We start from the raw sequence: 19884 nt of genomic DNA on the forward strand, positions 1-19884 counted from the left end.
GGCATGTCCTGCCGTAAGAAGAACATAACAATTCCTAGCAGGACCTCAGAGTATTTCAGGGAAAACTACAGCCGAGGAACGAGCCATGAGAGCCGACATAATAGCAGGTAAAGCTTTCATATTCACAGCTATATGTATTCTCTATATCAGTATTTCCCAACCAGGGTGCCTCCAGCCTCTGTAAAACTACAACTCCCAGCATGCCCGGACAGCCGAAGGCTGTCCGGGCATACTGGGAGTTGTAGTTTTACAAGAACTGGAGATACATTGGTTGAGAAGCATCTCTCTAAATAGATGGAAATCTGCTAATTTTGTCCATTAATTTCTTAATCTCTGTGTACTGCAGTGTTTTCCATTCAGTGTGCCTCCAGCTGTTGCCAAATTACAACCCCTATCATCCTCCCAGGATGCTGGGAGTTGTAGTTTTACAAGAACTGGAGATACATTGGTTGAGAAGCATCTCTCTAAATAGATGGAAATCTGCTAATTTTGTCCATGAATTTCTTAATCTCTGTGTACTGCAGTGTTTTCCATCCAGTGTGCCTCCAGCTGTTGCAAAATTACAACACCTATCATCCTCCCAGGATGCTGGGAGTTGTAGTTTTACAAGAACTGGAGATACATTGGTTGAGAAGCATCTCACTAAATAGATGGAAATCTGCTAATTTTGTCCATGAATTTCTTAATCTCTGTGTACTGCAGTGTTTTCCATCCAGTGTGCCTCCAGCTGTTGCACAATTACAACCCCTATCATCCTCCCAGGATGCTGGGAGTTGTAGTTTTACAAGAACTGGAGATACATTGGTTGAGAGGCATCTCTCTAAATAGATGGAAATCTGCAAATTTTGTCCATGAATTTCTTAATCTCTGTGTCCTGCAGTGTTTTCCATCCAGTGTGCCTCCAGCTGTTGCACAATTACAACCCCTATCATCCTCCCAGGATGCTGGGAGTGGTAGTTTTGCAACAGCTGGAGGCACACTGGTTGGAAAACACTGGTGTACTGTCTCATCCAGTCTGTATGGACAACGTTGAAGGTGATGCAATGTTGCTTCTTTAAAGGGGTATTCCAGGAAAAATAACTTTATATATATATACTGCCTCCAGAGTTAAACAGATTTGTAAATGACTTCTATTAAAAAATCTTAATCCTTCCAATAATTATCAGCTGCTGAAGTTGACAACAGTGCTCTCTGCTGACATCTCTGCTTGTCTCGGGAACTGCACAGAGTAGAAGAGGTTTGCTATGGGGATTTGCTTCTACTCTGGACAGTTCCCGAGACACGTGTCATCAGAGAGCACTTAGACAGAAAAGAACAACTCAACTTCAGCAGCTCATAAGTACTGAAAGGATTATGATTTTTTAATAGAAGTAATTTACTTTCTGGAGCCAGTTGATATATAAAAAAAAATATTTTTTTCCTGGATAACCCCTTTAACTTCTATAAACTACAATGGAGAGATTGGTTACATCACGCAGACATGTCAAACGTTTCGATAGGTCAGGTTCTCTTTGTCGATTCTGCTTGATCTGACTATGGCTCCATAGACATACAATCGAGTAGTGAGCCAGGGAGTGAAGCACTCAGCTGAGCTCTTCTCCCAGTTCTATCAAGCCATCAGTAGGGGTCTCAGCACCGAGAACCTGACCGATAACATTTGACATATGTGTGCGACACTAAGGATATGTGAACGCTACGGAATCTCCACGTGGAATTCCGATCAGAAATTCTGCTCGGAGATTCCGCTGCACTTATCTAGCATTGGTGTCAATGGGTCTTCCTGCTGACTCATTAACTCTGTGAAATTTCGGCAACAGAAAAGCTCTGCTGAAATTTAAATGCCAAAAGAATGAACACGTTTATTTCTTTGGTGGAATTATTCGTGAACACCATTGTCGATGGCGCAGGTCCGCGCTGTCCTAGTGCCGATGAATATTGGCGCCGGACACTTTGTAGCAGCCTCTCATTGATTTCAATGGCTTTCTGTTGCACAGTTCAATTTCATTGGAGACCATTTTCAGAATCTGGATTAAAAGAATGAACATGTTCCTTTTTTCGGCAGAATCTACACAGAACGGCATTGCAGTCAATGGGGTGGCACTTAAGGTCCGAATGTGTTGGCGGCTGCTGCAAGCATAATCTGTTCTGAATTTCCATATTGTGATCAGGCCCTTACATTACTCTTGGTCTGTTGAGGTACCGAGGCCATAGGGGGTGATTTACCAAAATCTGTTCAGAGGGAAAGTTGCTAAGTTGCCCATAGCAACCAATCAGATCGCTTCTTTCATTTTTAAAAAGGCCTGTGAAAAATTAAAGCAGCGATCTGATTGGTTGCTATGTGGCAACTCAGTAACATTTTTCTCTGGACAAATTTTGAGAAATCTCCCTTTTTATCTTTTGCACCTGCGCTTGTCGGTTCACCTTTAGGCTGAGTTCACACAACGGAATTTCCAAGCAGAATTCCTCAGGTATATTCCACACAGAAATTCCTCTGCAGCATAGTCCCATTGATTTTAATGGGTTTCTGCTGCGCTGTGCACAAGGTGGATTCCAGTTGGAAATGCATTGCTGTCTACGAGGAGGCGTATTTCCGAGTGGTCCTAGTGCCCGTTGAAACATTTTTATGTGCAGGATGTCTGCTCAAGTTTTCCGGGTGGACATTACGCACATTTTCAGCCATGTAAACATGGGCTTACTGCGAAAGTTGAGCTACCACACCCTTGTTTTTTGGGACATCCAATGAGGTCAGCTCTTAACCCCCGCTCACATATTAAAGCGCAACTCCAGTGATGGCTCGGCCAACAGGATATATGTTTAAAGGGGTACTCTACTGCTCAGCATTTGGAACAAACTGTTCCAAACGCTGGAGCCATCGCCGGGAGCTCGTGATGTCATAGCCCCTTAATGAATATCATGCCCTCTCAATGCAAGTCTATGAGAGGGGGCGTGACAGCAGTCACGCGCCCTCCCATAGACTTGCATTGAGGGGGCGGGTGTGACATCATGAGGGGGCGGGGCTATGACATCACACGTTCCCGGTGTCGGCTCCAGGGTTCAGAACAGTTTGTTCCAAACGCTAAGCAGCGGAGTAACCCTTTAAATCCTTGTGCCACCGCCTGAGCCATCCAAGCCCAAGACTTGCGCCAGACTACGGCATTCAATCTACAAATTTAGCAGCTGTCCCATAGACTCGCATGTCCGTAGATTGAACGCCATAGTCAACTGTAGTTGCACTGTAACCGTCAAGTTTTAGTGGTCTTAGAGATCCTTGAGATCCTCCATGCCATACCAGCCCCCATAGCAAAATGAAATCATCCAAGATGTCCATTGGTCAAGCAACAGGTGACTCCCAATGAAGAGCGGCCATTTGTTTTGTAATGTTTTGTAGATTTTTTTCTCCCAATTTCCTATTGCTGCTCATAACGTTTTAATAAACTTTCATGTCCTTCCAGTTCTGATCCTACACATGGACCTGATCAGTGGAAAAATGCACATTCAGCTAAATCCTCAATATCCAATAGTCAAGGAATCTGTCATGTTAAGCGTTACTGGGATTCAGGGAACCATTGTGTATTTTACCTGGTTTAAAGGACCAAACACAAGCTCTGAATACCAAATCTTAACGTATATGAATGGTTTAGAAGTCCGAGGGAAACTGCCCATGTCTCGCGTCAGTGCTTTCTCTAATGGATCCTTACTGATCACGGATCTTCAAGTTGGGGATGGAGGGTATTACAGAGTGAAGGTACAGACGGAGAAACAAGAAGATACAGATGTGTTCTTACAAGTATATGGTAAGTACCTTAGTTGGGATTCTATGGCTGTGTTTGCTCTGCCGTTTGGTATATAGCTGCATCATGCCTTGGTGGAGCGCCAATGGATCCTGCTATCAGTCAGTGGGGCCCATTGGCATTATATACATTTCTAGTACGTCGCAGGAAGTTATACAAATTAGTAAATTCTATTTAAAAAATCTTAAAGGGGTACTCCGGTGTTTAGACATCTTATCCCCTATCCAAAGGATAGGGGATAAGATGCCTGATCGCGGAAGTCCCGCCGCTGGGGACCCCGGTGATCTTGCACGCGGCACCCCAGTTAAAATCAGTCCCCGGAGCGTGTTCGCTCCGGGTCTAATTACCGGCGACCACAGGGCCGACGGCGTGTGACGTCACGCCTCCGCCCCGTGGGACGTCATGCTCCGCCCCTCAATGCAAGCCTATGGTAGGGGGCGTGATAGCTGTCACGCCCCCTCCCATAGGCTTGCATTGAGGGGCGGGGCGTGACGTCACACAGGGCGGAGGCGTGACGTCACACGCCGTCGGCCCTGTGGTCGCCGGTAATTAGACCCGGAGCGAACACGCTCCGGGGACTGATTTTAACTGGGGTGCCGCGTGCAAGATCACAGGAGTCCTTTGGATAGGGGATAAGATGTCTAAGCACCGGAGTACCCCTTTAACCCTTCCAGTACTTATCAGCTGCTGTATGTTCCAGAAGACGTTGTGTAGTGCTCTCTGCTGACACCTCTGTCCATGTCAGGAACTGTCCAGAGTAGGAGAGGTTTGCTATAGGGATTTGCTCCTACTTTGGAGCCAATTGAATTGGATACGCGGGCATTTATCAGAGCCTATTCACATTGATTTGTTTTTATTTCATTTTGTCCATAGAAAATGTCAGTAAGCCAGTGATCACAGCGTCTCATACCGGAATCAGAGAAAATGATTTTGTTTCTCTGACATGTGACTCCGTCAATGCTGACAGGATCGTATGGATCAGATCGAGCTCAGAAACTATAAACTTTGAAATTGGAAACATTGTAAAGTACGATAACGGGACCATCATATTCTCTAATATTAAGCGCAGCGACGAGGGAAACTACGAGTGCCGGGCTGAGAACCTGGTCAGTCACAGCTCCAGTGAAGTTTATACTCTGACCATATTACGTAAGTGACGCAGCATTTAAGGCTTATAAATTCACCTCACAGATACACAATGTACTCTAAATACGCAGCTAAAACAGTGACTCACCAAGTACATTATTGTCAGCATTGTATGTGCACCAGTAAAGGGGTACTCCGCCGCTAGGCATCTGATCCCCTATCCAAAGGATACTGGATAAGATGTCTGATCACGGAGGTCCAACTGCTGAAACCCTCGCGATCTCCGCACAGCATCAGGTGTTCTGAACGAACGCTGGGCTCCGGCGCCATGGCAAGACGTCACGACCACTGCCATAGAAACCAAGCGTTCGTTCAGAATGGCGGGTGCTGTGCGGAGATCGCAGGGGTCCCAGCGGCGGGACCCCCGCCCCCCCACAATCAGACATCTTATAAGATGCCTTGCGGCGGAGTACCACTTTAATACCGAACCCATGGCCAAAAAGGCAAAATTCTAGGCCTAAGCATAGGAAGAGACTCTGATGGCAACATATAGTACTCAGAACTTGTGGTATTTAATTTATGACCCCTTTAATTTGTTCAGTAAATCAGCCATCACAACAAAGAGTTTACAGTCTTACTGCTCTTACTGTAAAGAATCCCTGTGGGGGATGATGGTGGTGATCTACATACTACTTGCCCAAATTGGAGGCAGTTGTTTGTGTATGTGTTTAGTAAAGTATGATAACGGGACCATCAAAATTAGTGCAGAGTAGTTCAGACCCAGGCTTTGGGCCTGTGACTTCAAGTGATCGTATCTCAGCGTAGAATTACAATATTAAAGGGGTTATTCAGGAAGAAACTTTTATATATATATATATATATAAATATATATATATATATATATATATATATATATATATATATATATCAACTGGCCCCAGAAAGTTAAACAGATTTGTAAATTACTTCTATTAAAAAATATTAATCCTTTCAGTACTTATGAGCTTCTGAAGTTGAGTTGTTCTTTTCTGTCTCTCTGATGACACCTGTCTCGGGAACCGCCCAGTTTATAAAAGGTTTGCTATGGGGATTTGCTTCTAAACTGGGCAGTTCCCGAGACACATGTCATCAGAGAGCACTTAGCCAGAAAAGTACAACTCAACTTCAGAAGCTCATAAGTACTGAAAGGATTAATATTTTTTTAATAGAAGTAATTTACAAATCTGTTTAACTTTCTGGAGCCAGTTGATATATATATAAAAAAAAAAAAAAAAAAAAAGTTTTTTCCTGGATAACCCCTTTAAGACATTACTATTTTCTAGTCAAAAAGAGTTTATTTCTGCATCTAAACATGCAAGTTAATCATTTCTTTACAATGCAACAAAGGTAATCCTGCACTCACCGCTCAGGTACTGTATGTTCAGCTCGTCTCAGGAGTATGGCATCCGACTCGCAGGTGTACTTGGCATGGGGTGCTCGGATGAGACTGCCGGTGGTTTCACGCAATTATGAGTTGTACTTGGCATGGGGCGCTCGGAGGCGACTGCCGGTGGTTTCACGCAATTATGAGTTGTACTTGGCATGGGGCGCTCGGAGGCGACTGCCGGTGGTTTCACGCAATTATGAGTTGCACTTGGCATGGGGCACTCGGAGGTGACTGCCGGTGGTTTCACGCAATTATGAGTTGTACTTGGCATGGGGCGCTCGGAGGCGACTGCCGGTGGTTTCACGCAATTATGAGTTGTACTTGGCATGGGGCGCTCGGAGGCGACTGCCGGTGGTTTCACGCAATTATGAGTTGTACTAGGCATGGGGTGCTCAGAGGCGACTGCCGGTGGTTTCACGCAATTATGAGTTGTACTTGGCATGGGGCGCTGGGAGGCGACTACCGGTGGTTTCACGCAATTATGAGTTGTACTTGGCCTGGGGCGCTCAGAGGCGACTGCCAGTGGTTTCACGCAATTATGCGCTTCTTCCGGCCTCCAAGGAGGCCGGAAGAAGCGCATAATTGCGTGAAACCACCAGCAGTCGCCTCCAAGCGCCCCATGTCAAGTACACCTGCGAGTCGGATGCCATACTCCTGAGACGAGCTGAACATACAGTACCTGGGCGGTGAGTGCAGGATTACCTTTGTTGCATTGTATAGTACACTTTCTTATCCCAATTTCATTGATCCTAGCAAAACCACAGGACAAGTTTCCACGTCTGAATACCCACTTATTGTATCCTTTTCGGTTCCATTTGTCAATTAGTGAACAGTGTCCTTAAAAACTAGTGGTGCCACTCGGACTTTCTTCCATGGTTAATCATTTTTTTGACTGTTTTTATAAACTCATTCCCCTTGTCTTCGGGCAGTGATTTACCTTAAAAGCCTTTTAATCACATTTCAGGTGAAGACAATGAACCAGTCACTCAGGAACCATATGGATCCACCTCAACTTCACAGAATATTACAGCATCATCAGACTCTAAACATGCAAGTACTGTATATGAGCCAAAACAATAGATTATATTAGGACCTTATCAGCAGGTCCAGAGAGTCCGCTCCTTTTTTAAAAGGGTGCTCCAGCATTGAGCTGCTGGCATTATAAAAAATAAATAAATAATTTAAAAAAAAGACTGTACTTACCTCCCCAGCTCCTCTGGTGCCTCCAGTATCCTGCTCCTGGCCTCTGCTACAGTCCTCTTCCTGGTTGCCGGGGATCAGATTGCAGCCCAGCTAATTGCTGATCGCAACTTACCAGTGATTGGCTGAGCGGCACTGTGACATATGGTGCCCCGGGCCAATCAATGGCCGAGGTGGGGCATCGCTGCAACCATCAATTAGCTGAGTTGTAGTCTTACGTGTCGACACTCAGCAGCAGGGAGAGCACCACAATGGAGGACGGGCAGCGATACCTGAGGCACTGGGGAGCGCTGGAGGTAACTCCGTAATTTTTTGGAAGCCTGGGCAGGATTTGAAAAATAATAAAGCTCAATGCTGGAGTACCCCTTTAAAGGAGTAGTCCCATTGAAAAAATAGAGGATAGGGCATAAGTTTTAGATCGCTGAGGGTCCGAGCGCTGGGCCCCTCTGCGATCTCCTGTATGAAGCTCTGGGGGCGCCACACCCCCTCCATAAAGCTCTATGGGAAAGCCGAAGATAGTCGAATGGCTCTCCCATAGAGATATATGGAGGATGCATGGTGGCCTCCGCTTTGGGCAGGGGTTGTAACACACCGCTGCAGGGGAGAGCTGGGGCACCGTACAGGAGATCATGGGGGGGGGGGGTCCAGCGCTCGGACTCCCCCAAATCTCATCCCCTATCCATGAGACTACTCTTTTAATAGTAGCTACAGTTGCATGCATTTATAGTGAAAATCTATTTACCTTGGGTAGTCAAAACTAATTGCTTTGCACATGAACAACTAATATTACTGTGTGGTTGCGGGGTGCAATGCAGGGTAGATGTTATGACCCTTGGGGCATATTTTGTTAACCCCTTGTATTCAGGAGGCCAGGGCATGGTTTAGCCTTAACCACCCAAAAGTAATACCGCTGGTCCTGGGTTATGCACGGGGGCAATGAAGACACCGACACCAAGTTGCGGACAATGGTAGCTTTACTGAGGGTAGACAGTAGGGGTGATACAGTCTATGCAGTACAGAGAGAATCCCAAGAAGGTGAATAGACAATTGACATGAAGATGACTTTGAGGTTACTTGAGCTGACTTTGTGGCTGCAGACTTTAGGCTTGAGGCCTCCAATGCTCTGAGACGACTGCACTGAACCTCAGCATACAGCAGAAGAGCTCTAAGCTCCAAGAGAGAAGCTAGCTCCATATAGGGCTTATATGGAGGAGACTAGCAGGGAGCCCATAGGTCACTTGAGGGGTCACCTGGTCACTGGTACCTCCTGGGTAACAATCGCATGGTACAAACTGTTAAAAGGTATATTACATTTTTAATACACAACATATGTACAATGGGGGTAACAATGCAGGAGTCCCTGGGGACACAAAGGGACACTGCCTGACAGGACAGGGAAGGTATGGGGTTACATCATCCCGTACTGGGCCACCACAACTGCAGAACCTTAGTTTGGAGTAGTCGTATTAGTCCAGTGATGCGGATGCAAAATCATAGGATGTTGCAGAATCGTGTAATACCTTTCTTATTGGACTATCAGTATTTTGTAGAGAATGTTAGTCCAATAAAAAGGTATTACAATATTCTGCAACATTTTAGGATTTGGCACCTGCATAACCTTGTAAATTGGGTTCCGCCATGTTTAGGTAACAAGAACAGAACTTTTCCTTTTGCGTTACTAATCAATGTTTCTGTATTTTCTCACTTACTGCACCTTTTTTTTTACTTTATTAGGTTTCTGTCCTAGTTTTGCACACAGCAGGCTGAAAATACCCCTAGACATTTATGAAGAACATTTGTGTTTTTGAAGGTTCCCAGAAAAGATAGAGGGGGAGATTTATCAATACCTGTCCAGAGGAAAAGTTGACCAGTTGCCCATAGCAACCAATCAGATTGCTTCTTTCATTTTTCACAGGCTTTTTCAAAAATGAAAGAAGCGATCTGATTGGTTGTTATGGGCAACTGGTTTACTTTTCCTCTGCACAGGTTTTGATAAATGTCCCCCATAATCTTTAGCTAACAGTGGGGATCAAAAGTTTGGGCACCCCAGTTAAAAATGTGTATTAATGTGCATAAAGAAGCCAAGGAAAGATGGAAAAATCTCCAAAAGGCATCAAATTACAGATTAGACATTCTTATAATATGTCACCAAAAGTTAGATTTTATCTTATAGATACGTTCATTTTGGCTGCAGTACCCCTTTAAACGAAGTTCTGTACATTTATAAAACATATCTCCATAAGTACTGTACACTCCTAGAAAACCGTCGCTGAATTAATGTCCCAGTTCACATTACACAGGCAGTCCTGGTATTTCGGCAAACGTTCACAGCGCTTCCACGACAAACAAAAGATGTAAGAAACATGGACAGTGGGGGAGATTTATCAAAGGATATATAGACTGGTTTTTCCTGTCTAAATTTGTCGCACAGAAAGTCACAGTCTAAATATGTGCGACTTTTCTGCGACTTTTGCTGTAGAGGATTTATAGAACATGATGCATGCAATTCTATTTTAGACGGAAATGCATTGGAAAATGCATTGGTGCTGAATTTATCAAGTGCGACTTTTGTGCGACAAGTCGCATCTGCCCAAAATACGCTGAAATGTCAGACCATGTTGGAGCAGGTCTAAATGCAGTTTAAGCTGTAGACCCTGAAGTCTGAGCACAGAATTTATCAAGGGCTGTGAGACCTTTGATAAATTAGGAGCACAATAGACAGGAGACGACCACATACGCTGGTCTATAAGCATACCCAGAATAGACTAGATTAGGAAATCTCCCCCAATATGTCCAAAAAGTCAGAAATGATGGAGCACTCACCATTAGTGTTGCTCGCGAATATTCGCAATTCGAATATTATTCGCGAATATCGCATATTCGCGAATTCGCGAATTTCGCGAATATAGCGCTATATATTCGTAATTATGAATATTCGTTTTTTTTTTTTTGTTTTTTTTTCTTCACAGTACACATCACAGTGATCACCCCTCTCTGCTTCCAGCTTGTGTGGTGTAAAGGAGGCTGTAATACTACTGCGTGAGACTGGCGTGCGAAAATGAGCATATGCGAATTTTTGCATATGCGAATTGTCGCATATGCTAATTTTGTATATGCTAATATTCACATATGTTAATTTTCGCATACGCGAATATTCGCATATGCGAAAATAAAACGAGAATATAACGAATATGCGAATATTCGCGAATATATGACAAATATTCGTCCATATATTCGCGAATATTCGCGAATTCGAATATGGCCTATGCCGCTCAACACTACTCACCATATGTTGTCTTGAAAGGAAGGCTTCTATACTCAATCAGTTCATCAGGTACAGCGCAGGGGAGACAGACAGGTGTGTGTAGGGGGGTGTTCCAGGCAACCGACTGTTGCACACATGGCGCACGATGAAGCGTTGCCTGACAAAGCTATGCGTGCGTGACACTGTCCTTTGCCTGGACCCCCCCCCACACACACACACCTGTCTGTCTCCCCTGCGCTGTACCTGAGATGAAGTGATTGAATAAGGAAGCCTTGCTTTTAAGACAACGTATGGTGAGTGCTCCATTATTTCTTACTTCTTGGACATACAATATCTCCTTAAAGGGGTACTCCCGTGGAAAACTTTTATTTATTTATTTTTTTTTTTTTTATCAACTGGTACCAGAAAGTTAAACAGATTTGTAAATCACTTCAATTAAAAAATCTTTATCCTTATCCAGTACTTTTTAGGGTCTGTATACTAAAGAGAAATCCAAAAAAGAAATGCATTTCCTCTGATGTCATGACCACAGTGCTCTCTGCTGACCTCTGCTGTCCATTTTAGGAACTGTCCAGAGCAGCATATGTTTGCTATGGGGATTCTCTCCTGCCCTGGACAGTTCCTAAAATGGACAGCAGAGGTCCGCAGAGAGCACTGTGGTCATGACATCAGAGGAAATGCATTTCTTTTTTGGATTTCTCTTTAGTATACAGCCCCTACAAAGTACTGGAAGGATTAAGATTATTCAATAGAAGTGATTTACAAATCTGTTTAACTTTCTGGCACCAGTTGATAAAAAAAAAAAAAAAAAAAAAAAAGGTTTTCCACAGGAGTGCCCCTTTAAGTAGTTGCTTCTGTCAATAAATAAAAAAAATTCCAAAATAATGCAACAAGAAGAAGTTTCTGAAATCGAATAAAACTTTGTGTGAATGCAGTAATGACATATGGAAGTGCAGTTGGACCTGTAGATCCTACACAACCATAGGTTGCCAGAGTTGGCTTGCCATAATGTCAAATTTGTAATAAATCAGGTGCTCAGGCAGGCCAAGTAAGTGTTGAAATCGGATGAAGACATCCCTGGGGAAACTCTTGCTGTATGTGGGCGATATTCGTTATTCTGCTGAATTACCCAGCAGTTGGGGCAGATTGTTGTTCCATAGCAAAAGCAATATTTAAAGAGGTACTCCGGTAGAAACATTTTTTTTTTAATCAGCTTGTGCCAAAAAGTTAAAGAGATTTGTAAATTACTTTTATTTAAAAATCTTAATCCTTCCTGTACTTATCAGATGCTGTATGCACCAGAGGAAGTTCTTTTCTTTTTTAATTTTTTTTTCTGTCTGACCACAGTGCGCTCTGCTGACACCTCTGTCCATGTCAGGAACTGTCCAGAGCAGGATAGGTTTGCTATGGGGATTTGCTCCTGCTCTGGACAGTTCCTGACATGGACAGAGGTGTCAGCAGAGAGCACTGCGGTCGGACAGAAAATAAATTCAAAAACAAAATAACTTCCTCTGTAGTATACAGCAGCTGATAAGTACTGGAAGGATTAAGATTTTTTAATAGAAATAATTTACAAATCTGTTTAACTTTCTGGCACCAGATGATAAAAAAAAAAAAAAAATGTTTTCCACCAGAGTACCCCTTTAAGCTCTCACCACAAGGTCTTCATACTTAAACCTGACCACTGTCAGATCCCAAACAGAACCTGGAAATTGCTAAAGGGAATACAGTTCCTGTCTGTAGCACTCCAGGTAGCACTACTTCTCGTATACGACACCACTGCAAACAAAGGTGACGGTGGGCGTCAGTCAATGATAGGACATGTAATGGGACCTGTGACACTAAATATTTTTTGGCGAAATGTTTGTGTGAGTTTGTAATGAAGGTGTCATTGATGTCTGGATGATGAATAAGGAAACTGTGGGAGCTGCTCAGGCTTGTTGGTGGATCAAACAATCCTCTCTCCTGGTGGAATGGAGACTATTCCCTGTGTGTACATGGCCTAATATAATCACTGCTCCCAACACCTCCTCACAGCTTAGTCAGAAGAGCCTAGATGGCAGGCAATTGGTTAAAACAGCTATCCGGTCCATTGATGCACCCCTACACAAAGTCTGTCAACTGGCAAAGTGTCAAGTGTGTCTCAGAGGCATGTCTAGTATCAAGAGGTACATTACCCATAAGTAGCCTCTGAGAGCCTGAGCACATTCAAGCCCTCTTGTGGCAAGACCCACCTATAATCATTTACATATCTGCATTTACATGTCTGAGACAAACCCGTATGCTAGGTTTTTCTGAAAGCTGACTTTTATCTGGGTGCATTATTTTGTCATAGTGTATCTTCTGTAAGCCCTTTGGTAGATGTGGGGAGAAAGTGGGTGTAAATTTCATATAGTTGTACCTCAGCTAAACTTTAAAAAAAAAATGTCATCTATGATGTTCTATAATGGCTAGAAATAACGCTACTTCTCATGTACACATACCACAGCTTATCCTGAAAAGTCCCCTGAAATGAAAGCTACAGTATGTTTAAAGGGGTACTCCGGTAGAAAAACTTTTTTTTTTTCTTTTTTTAAAATCAACTGGTGCCAGAAAGTTAAACATATTTGTAAATTACTTCTATTAAAAAATCTTAATCCTTCCTGTATTTATTAGCTGCTGAATACTACAAAGGAAATTCTTTTCTTTTTGGAATGCTCTCTGATGACATCATGAACACACTGCTCTCTGCTGATGTTATTATAATAATAAGTCTTTATTTATTGTTGTCCTTAGTGGGATTTGAACCAAAGGCCCCAGTACTGCAAGGCAGCAGTGCTAACCACTGAGCCACCATGCTGCCCTTAGCATACCTCTGCTATGTACAGTTGCTAAAATGGACAGAGATGTCAGCAGAGAGCACTGTGCTCGTGATGTCATCAGTGTTCCAAAAATAAAGGAATTTCCTCTGTAGCATTCAGCAGCTAATAAGTACTGGAAGGATTAAGATTTTTTAATAGAAGTAATTTTCAAATATGTTTAACTTTCTGGCACCAGTTCTTTTAAAAAAGAAAAAAAAAATGTTTTTCCACCGGAGTACCCCTTTAATGGTTTATTCACTGATTTTTACTGTGTTTTATCTCTGCATCCTCAAAATCGATTTCTCTTTTTTGCATTTCATGTCTTGGTTGTTTCTTTAATCTTTTTAGGCTTCCATGAATCAGTCCTATATAAAAGTGCAGGAGTTACAGCAGGAATTATATGTGGGACAATCCTGGGAATTCTATTATTTGTTACTCTAAGCTTTTTTCTCTATAAGAGATACGGCCCTCGTAGAAAAAAGCCAATGACAGGTAAAGACTAAAGAACAAAAGGGATGTAATTCAACCACGATACTTTTTAGTACTGTATATAATAATATAGGAGGTCTTTGAAGAGTTGTGAGTTTCTGTAGCTAGCCACCCTCCTCTACTTGATATTGGAAGTAGAGCAGGAAAAAACCCTCAGGTATGGCGCTGCAGACTCTTGTAGACAGATGCCAAAGGTAATAGGAAAGTCCTCAGGAGGACATTTTATTAAAAAAAACAATAAAATGGACAAGATTACACGTTTCGGGAGGATCCCTCCCTTCCTCAGACCAGGATCCTGATCTGAGGAAGGGAGGGATCCTCCCGAAACGCGTAATCTTGTCCATTTTATTGTTTTTTTTAATAAAATGTCCTGCTGAGGACTTTCTTATTACCTTTGGCATCCGCCTCATCTGTCTACAAGAGTCTGCAGCGCCATACCTGAGGGTTTTTTCCTGCTCTACTTCCAATATTGACTCCCAGGACGACTTGTTTCCTCCTGCAACCCATCGGCATAGCAGCGACTCGCACTACAGTACTCCGGTTATATCGTGGGTGATATGCTTTTTTGCATAGATCTCAAGGTGAGCGGCCATCTATAAGCCCTGTGGGGTTGCCCCCCCCCACCCACCACCCGATCTATTGAGGGTAAATACACGAGGAGCCGTCCATCGGTCCTTTCTTTTCTTTTCTCTACAGATTCCTCTACTTGATAAACTTGCTACTAAGTGGTTAAAGGGGTACTCCACTGCCCCAGCGTCCAGAACGTTTAGTTCAGAATGCTGGGTGCGGGGGTCGTGACACCACGGCCATGCCCCTCATGACGTGACACCCCCTCAATGCAAGTCTGTGGGAGGGGGCGTGACGTCCGTTACGCCCCCTCCCATAGACTTGCATTGAGAGGGCGTGGTGTGACGTCACGACCCCCGCAGCCCATACCCAGCATTCGGAACTAAATGTTTCAGACTCTGTGGCAGTGGAGTACCCCTTTAACTGCTCATATGGGCCATTCTGTATTTTATCTTTCAGGGCCCAAAATGGTTACTACAAGTGATCATCTGGACACTGTATGGACATTGATATAGTTATGGATAGCCATTATGGTACATAAGCTATTGGCCCAGGGATTTCTCTTCAGATCAGTAAAATGCCCCTAACTGGTATTACCCATTACATGAAAGGAATATTGTCAAGTCCTTACACTCCCCCCCCCCCCCCCCCCCACACACACACACAAATAAAGACAAATGCCAGAATGAATTGAATTGGCCACAGCAGCCATTTCATTAACAGTAACTTTATACAAACATTGTAAACATGCTAAACCCAGAAGAAGGTCCTCGGAGGCTAAACGAGCCCACTTGTTACCTCCAGCCGATCGCCCGGAAAAAAACAAGGGCGGGTGGGTGGAGATACACCTGCCACAGCTGGAATACCACAAAATGGTTGACCCAGCTGTCCTCTAACTGCTATGTATATATATATATATATATATATATATATATATATATATATATATATATACCCCTTTTCCCCATCTTTTTTCACCTTCCCCTCTTCCTCCCCTTACCAATCAACACCGTCTCCCCCACTTACCATGAGAACTGTGAACTTATGGAACAGTCTACCTCAGGAACTGGTCACAGCAGGAAAAATTAACAGCTTTAAAACAGGATTAGATACATTCCTGGAACAAAATAACATTAATGCTTATGAAGAAATATAAAAATCCCATCCCTTCCCCAATATCGCGCCACACCCCTACCCCTTAATTCCCTTGTTGAACTTGATGGACATATGTCTTTTTTCGACCTTACTAACTATGTAACTATGTAACTTGTAGCTCCTCCACCCTCTTTCCACACTCCTTAAAGGGGTTATCCAGGAAAAAACTTTTTTTATATATATCAACTGGCTCCAGAAAGTTAAACAGATTTGTAAATTACTTCTATTGAAAAAATTTTAATCCTTCCAGTACTTATGAGCTTCTGAAGTTAAGGCTGTTCTTTTCTGTCTAAGTAATCTCTGATGACACGTGTCTCGGGAAATGCCCAGTTTAGAAGCAAATTCCCATAGCAAACCTCTTCTAAACTGGGCGTTTCCCGAGACACGTGTCATCAGAGAACTCTCAGACAGAAAAGAACAGCCTTAACTTCAGAAGCTCATAAGTACTGGAAGGATTAAGATTTTTTAATAGAAGTAATTTACAAATCTGTTTAACTTTCTGGAGCCAGTTGATACATAAAAAAAAAAAAGTTTTTTCCTGGAATACCCCTTTAACCCCTTGCCCTGCCTTATCCGGCCCTGCTTCCCCCAAGCTAGTGCTTTAGTCTTTCCTAACTTTACAAGTTTATCTCTTTTGTTATTTTCCCATTCACTCAGGAACCCCAATCAATGGACCAGAATCATATGCCGTATACAACAATATACTAGACCCAACAACAGTAAGTAATGCATAAAGAATTTTGTTCTACTGCTTAGAAAGTATTCATTAATAATGCATTAAGAACCATTGTGTACCTCTGTTTCATTTTCTAGGAATTGGAGCCGAAAAATGAACCTTTGTACATGGTGAGATCAATTGGATTAAATACACCGGCCTGTCAACCAATTTATTAGACACAGTATATTTTAAAATGATGTATCTATATACATTTTACATAAAACAGCTGTGATTTGAAGGGATTTCCATAAAGTCATAGCAAATCTCTAGGATGTTTCAGAATTGGTGATTTTATTCTGTTCAGAGGTGTTCCCCGCTACCTACATAGCTGTGCAAGTGCCACTTCCCTTTCATTTTCACAGTTGCGGTGGTCTCCAAAATCGATTATATTCATTATACAGTGGTAGCATATTCTAGCGATAGGTCATATTTTTGAGATGGGAACACCGCCCTTTAATTATACATTCACATAAATGGGGTCAGAGGGCTTGTCTCTTCATGACGAATACTTTCTATATTGAAGATTGCCCGGCCCCATTAGACGGCCATATATTTCCCCCATAAGTACATTGAAAAGACATTTAAAATAACAGTTTTTTTTTTTGTTTGTTTTTTCTTACAGTGTCTTGACATTAGTTCAGAAGGGACATACGATGAACTATACAAATGACTCTGCAATGCCAGTAAAATGGGGTCCGTTCAACCTTCTGTTTAGTCACCTTTAATGTTGTCATTGGAAACATCACCTTGACATTCAGCACCTATTATCCTGAAGACCTAATGGTGGAACACAACTGCTGTAAAAAAATTATGCACAAATAAATATAGAATAATATACTGTAGTAAATATATTTTTAATAATGTCTGGTTTATTATTTTAACAACATAGAATGGAATCCTGAATTTCATATATATGAGCTGAAGGGGTTATGTGGTTTTTTAAAGGGTACCTCTCATCAAAAAAACTTTTGATATATTATAGATTAATGTATGCAGAATAACTTTACAATTGCATGTTATTAAAAAATATGCTTCTTTCTATTTAATTTTCCACTTTGAAGAAATGACCACTAGGGGTCTCCCTACCAGTCCTGGCAGCAAGCATTTCAGACTCATGCTGGAGTCCTAAACACTACGAGCTGCCAGTCTGCTTTGTTCACAAAGGAGAACACTCAGAGCTGCCAGCCTGCTTTGTTCACAGCCTGTTTGGCTGTGAACAAAGCAGGCTGGCAGCTCTGAGTGTTTAGGACTCCAGCATGAGTCAGAAATGCTTGCTGACAGGACTGATCGGGAAAAATACAATAGAAAGAAGCATATTTTTCATTAACATGCTATTGGAAAGTTATTCAACATTCATTAATCTAAAATATATCAAAAGTTTATTTGATGAGAGGTACCCTTTAAAAATGATGGCTTATCCTCCTTATAGGCCATTATTAAATATCAGATCAATGGGGGTCCGACTCCCCGCACACCCATCGCTCAACCTCAATGCTTACTGCTGTGTCTACTATTAGTAACATTACAAAGACCTAAAGTATTGTCCTGTTCACGTCACTGAATAACCATTAATAACAATGTGATCGAGTAATCTCTGAGGATGTCCATGCACTCTACCACGTAGATTTGTCCTGGGGAAAAGATGACTTTTTTCCAGATTTATTAACACCTAAAATCTAGACCTCATTTAGTTGCAAAAAAGGGAGATTCACTGCACTGCCTATGAGGCAAGATGAGTATCTCACTTCAGTCAATGCTTAACTAGGACAGAAAGAGGCAGCCACTTGTTCTAGGAATTATTGGGCATTTCAGGGTTTTTTTTACAATTTTTTTTTCTGGTGTCTGTATTTAACTAGAATTTCTCTAGTAGCGTATACATTCTTGTATGGGGTCTGGAGTCTGTAATAATTTTAGGATATAGGGTCTGTATTTACTTTGGGATCTGTGGCTATTTTAGGGTCTCTTCTGGCTATTGGATTTTTTTCAGGATCTGATCTAGGGATTGTTTTAATTTCAGATTCTGGCCTTGGTTATATTTTTATTTTGGGGTCTAGTCTAGGGTCTGTATTTATTCCAGAATCTGGTATTCAGAACACAATTATATTTCAGCGTTGGGTGTAGGTTTGGATTTTATATCAAGGTCTGATCTGGAACCTGTAAATATTCTGAGGTCTGTAGTTGTTTGGAGATTTGTTCTGGTATTTCCTTATTTTGGCTTCTTATTTGGGATGTGAATTTATTTTTGGGTATGTATTTACTTCTGGGTCTGGTCTGTGGTCTGCATCCATTTTTATTGTGTCTGGGTAGAGTTTTATGGATATTTTTGGAATGATGGCCTTTATTGGTTAGGGTCTGGTTGGGGTCTTGGAATGTTAATTTGCAACACCAAAGGTGTTATACACATAGGGGGAGATTTATCAAAACCTGTGCAGAGGAAAAGTTGCCCAGTTGCCCATAGCAACCAATCAGATCGCTTCTTTCATTTTACGGAGGCCTTGTTAAAAATGAAAGAAGCAATCTGATTGGTTGTTATGGGCAACACAGCAACTTTTCCTCTGGGCAGGTTTTGATAAATCTCCCCCATAATACAGTGTAATTGTCAGAAACATTATGTCAGGCAAACAAAAAGACAATTCAGAGAAAGAATTGTGGGACACATTTAAAACATCCGCGAGGGCGATATGAAACCTTTTAGCTAATTTGGATCTATGTCACAATAGAGATCCCTCTAAATTATCTTTTGCACCCTTTCAGAGTAGTGTTGAGCGGCATAGGCCATATTCGAATTCGCGAATATTCGCGAATATATGGACGAATATTCGTCATATATTCGCGAATATTTTCATTTTATTTTCGCATATGCAAATATTCGCGTTTGCGAAAATTAACACATGCGAAAATTTGCATATAAGAAAACCCGCGCAAGCAAAAATTCGCATATGCGAACATTAGCATATGCGAAAATTCGCGCACCAGTCTCACACAGTAGTTTTAGAGCCTTCTTTACACCACACAAGCTGGAAGCAGAGAGGGATGATCACTGTTATGTGTACTGTGAAAAAAAAAAAAAAAGAATATTCGTAATTACGAATATATAGTGCCATATTCGCGAATATTCGCAAATTTGCGAATATGCGATATTCACGAATAAAATTCGTATTGTGAATATTCGCGAACAACACTATTTCAGAGCATTAACAGAAGTTGGAGATAATACTGAAATATCTCAAGCTAAAACAAGAATTCAAGACTCTAGAACCCAAAGGCCTGAATGTGAGATTTTTATTATTTTTTATAGAATCCCTACTTTTGGTGGGCTCTTTCCTATGGCCCGCAGGCTTTCAACC

The 19884-nt window shown here is 42.1% G+C and overlaps 1 protein-coding gene and 1 long non-coding RNA gene across 2 annotated transcripts in view; one reads left to right on the forward strand and one right to left on the reverse strand.

The window, feature by feature from the left end:
* LOC130294155 (carcinoembryonic antigen-related cell adhesion molecule 1-like) lies at positions 1-17374 on the forward strand. Its single transcript, XM_056543658.1, has 8 exons — positions 1-107; positions 3453-3794; positions 4665-4940; positions 7268-7357; positions 13957-14100; positions 16477-16538; positions 16633-16665; positions 17160-17374. Exons 1-8 carry the CDS (start codon positions 86-88, stop codon positions 17205-17207), a joined length of 1017 nt encoding a protein of 338 aa, XP_056399633.1. The 5' UTR covers positions 1-85; the 3' UTR covers positions 17208-17374.
* LOC130294158 (uncharacterized) overlaps positions 17221-19884 on the reverse strand; it is a 17093-nt gene continuing 14429 nt past the window's right edge. Inside the window, exon 3 of the long non-coding RNA XR_008848407.1 lies at positions 17221-17334. This is a non-coding gene — a long non-coding RNA (uncharacterized LOC130294158). The remainder of the gene's footprint in view (positions 17335-19884) is intronic.

Source organism: Hyla sarda, chromosome 10 (genome assembly GCF_029499605.1).
Source record: "Hyla sarda isolate aHylSar1 chromosome 10, aHylSar1.hap1, whole genome shotgun sequence".
Taxonomy (NCBI): Eukaryota; Metazoa; Chordata; class Amphibia; order Anura; family Hylidae; genus Hyla; species Hyla sarda.

Excerpts from the sequence above, each read along its gene's own strand:
- LOC130294155 (XM_056543658.1), top strand. The coding sequence starts at position 86 with ATGAGAGCCGACATAATAGCAG. Across the intron at positions 4,941-7,267 it reads TTATACTCTGACCATATTAC|GTGAAGACAATGAACCAGTC; the intron begins GTAAGTGACGCA and ends ATCACATTTCAG. Across the intron at positions 16,539-16,632 it reads ATATACTAGACCCAACAACA|GAATTGGAGCCGAAAAATGA; the intron begins GTAAGTAATGCA and ends TTCATTTTCTAG.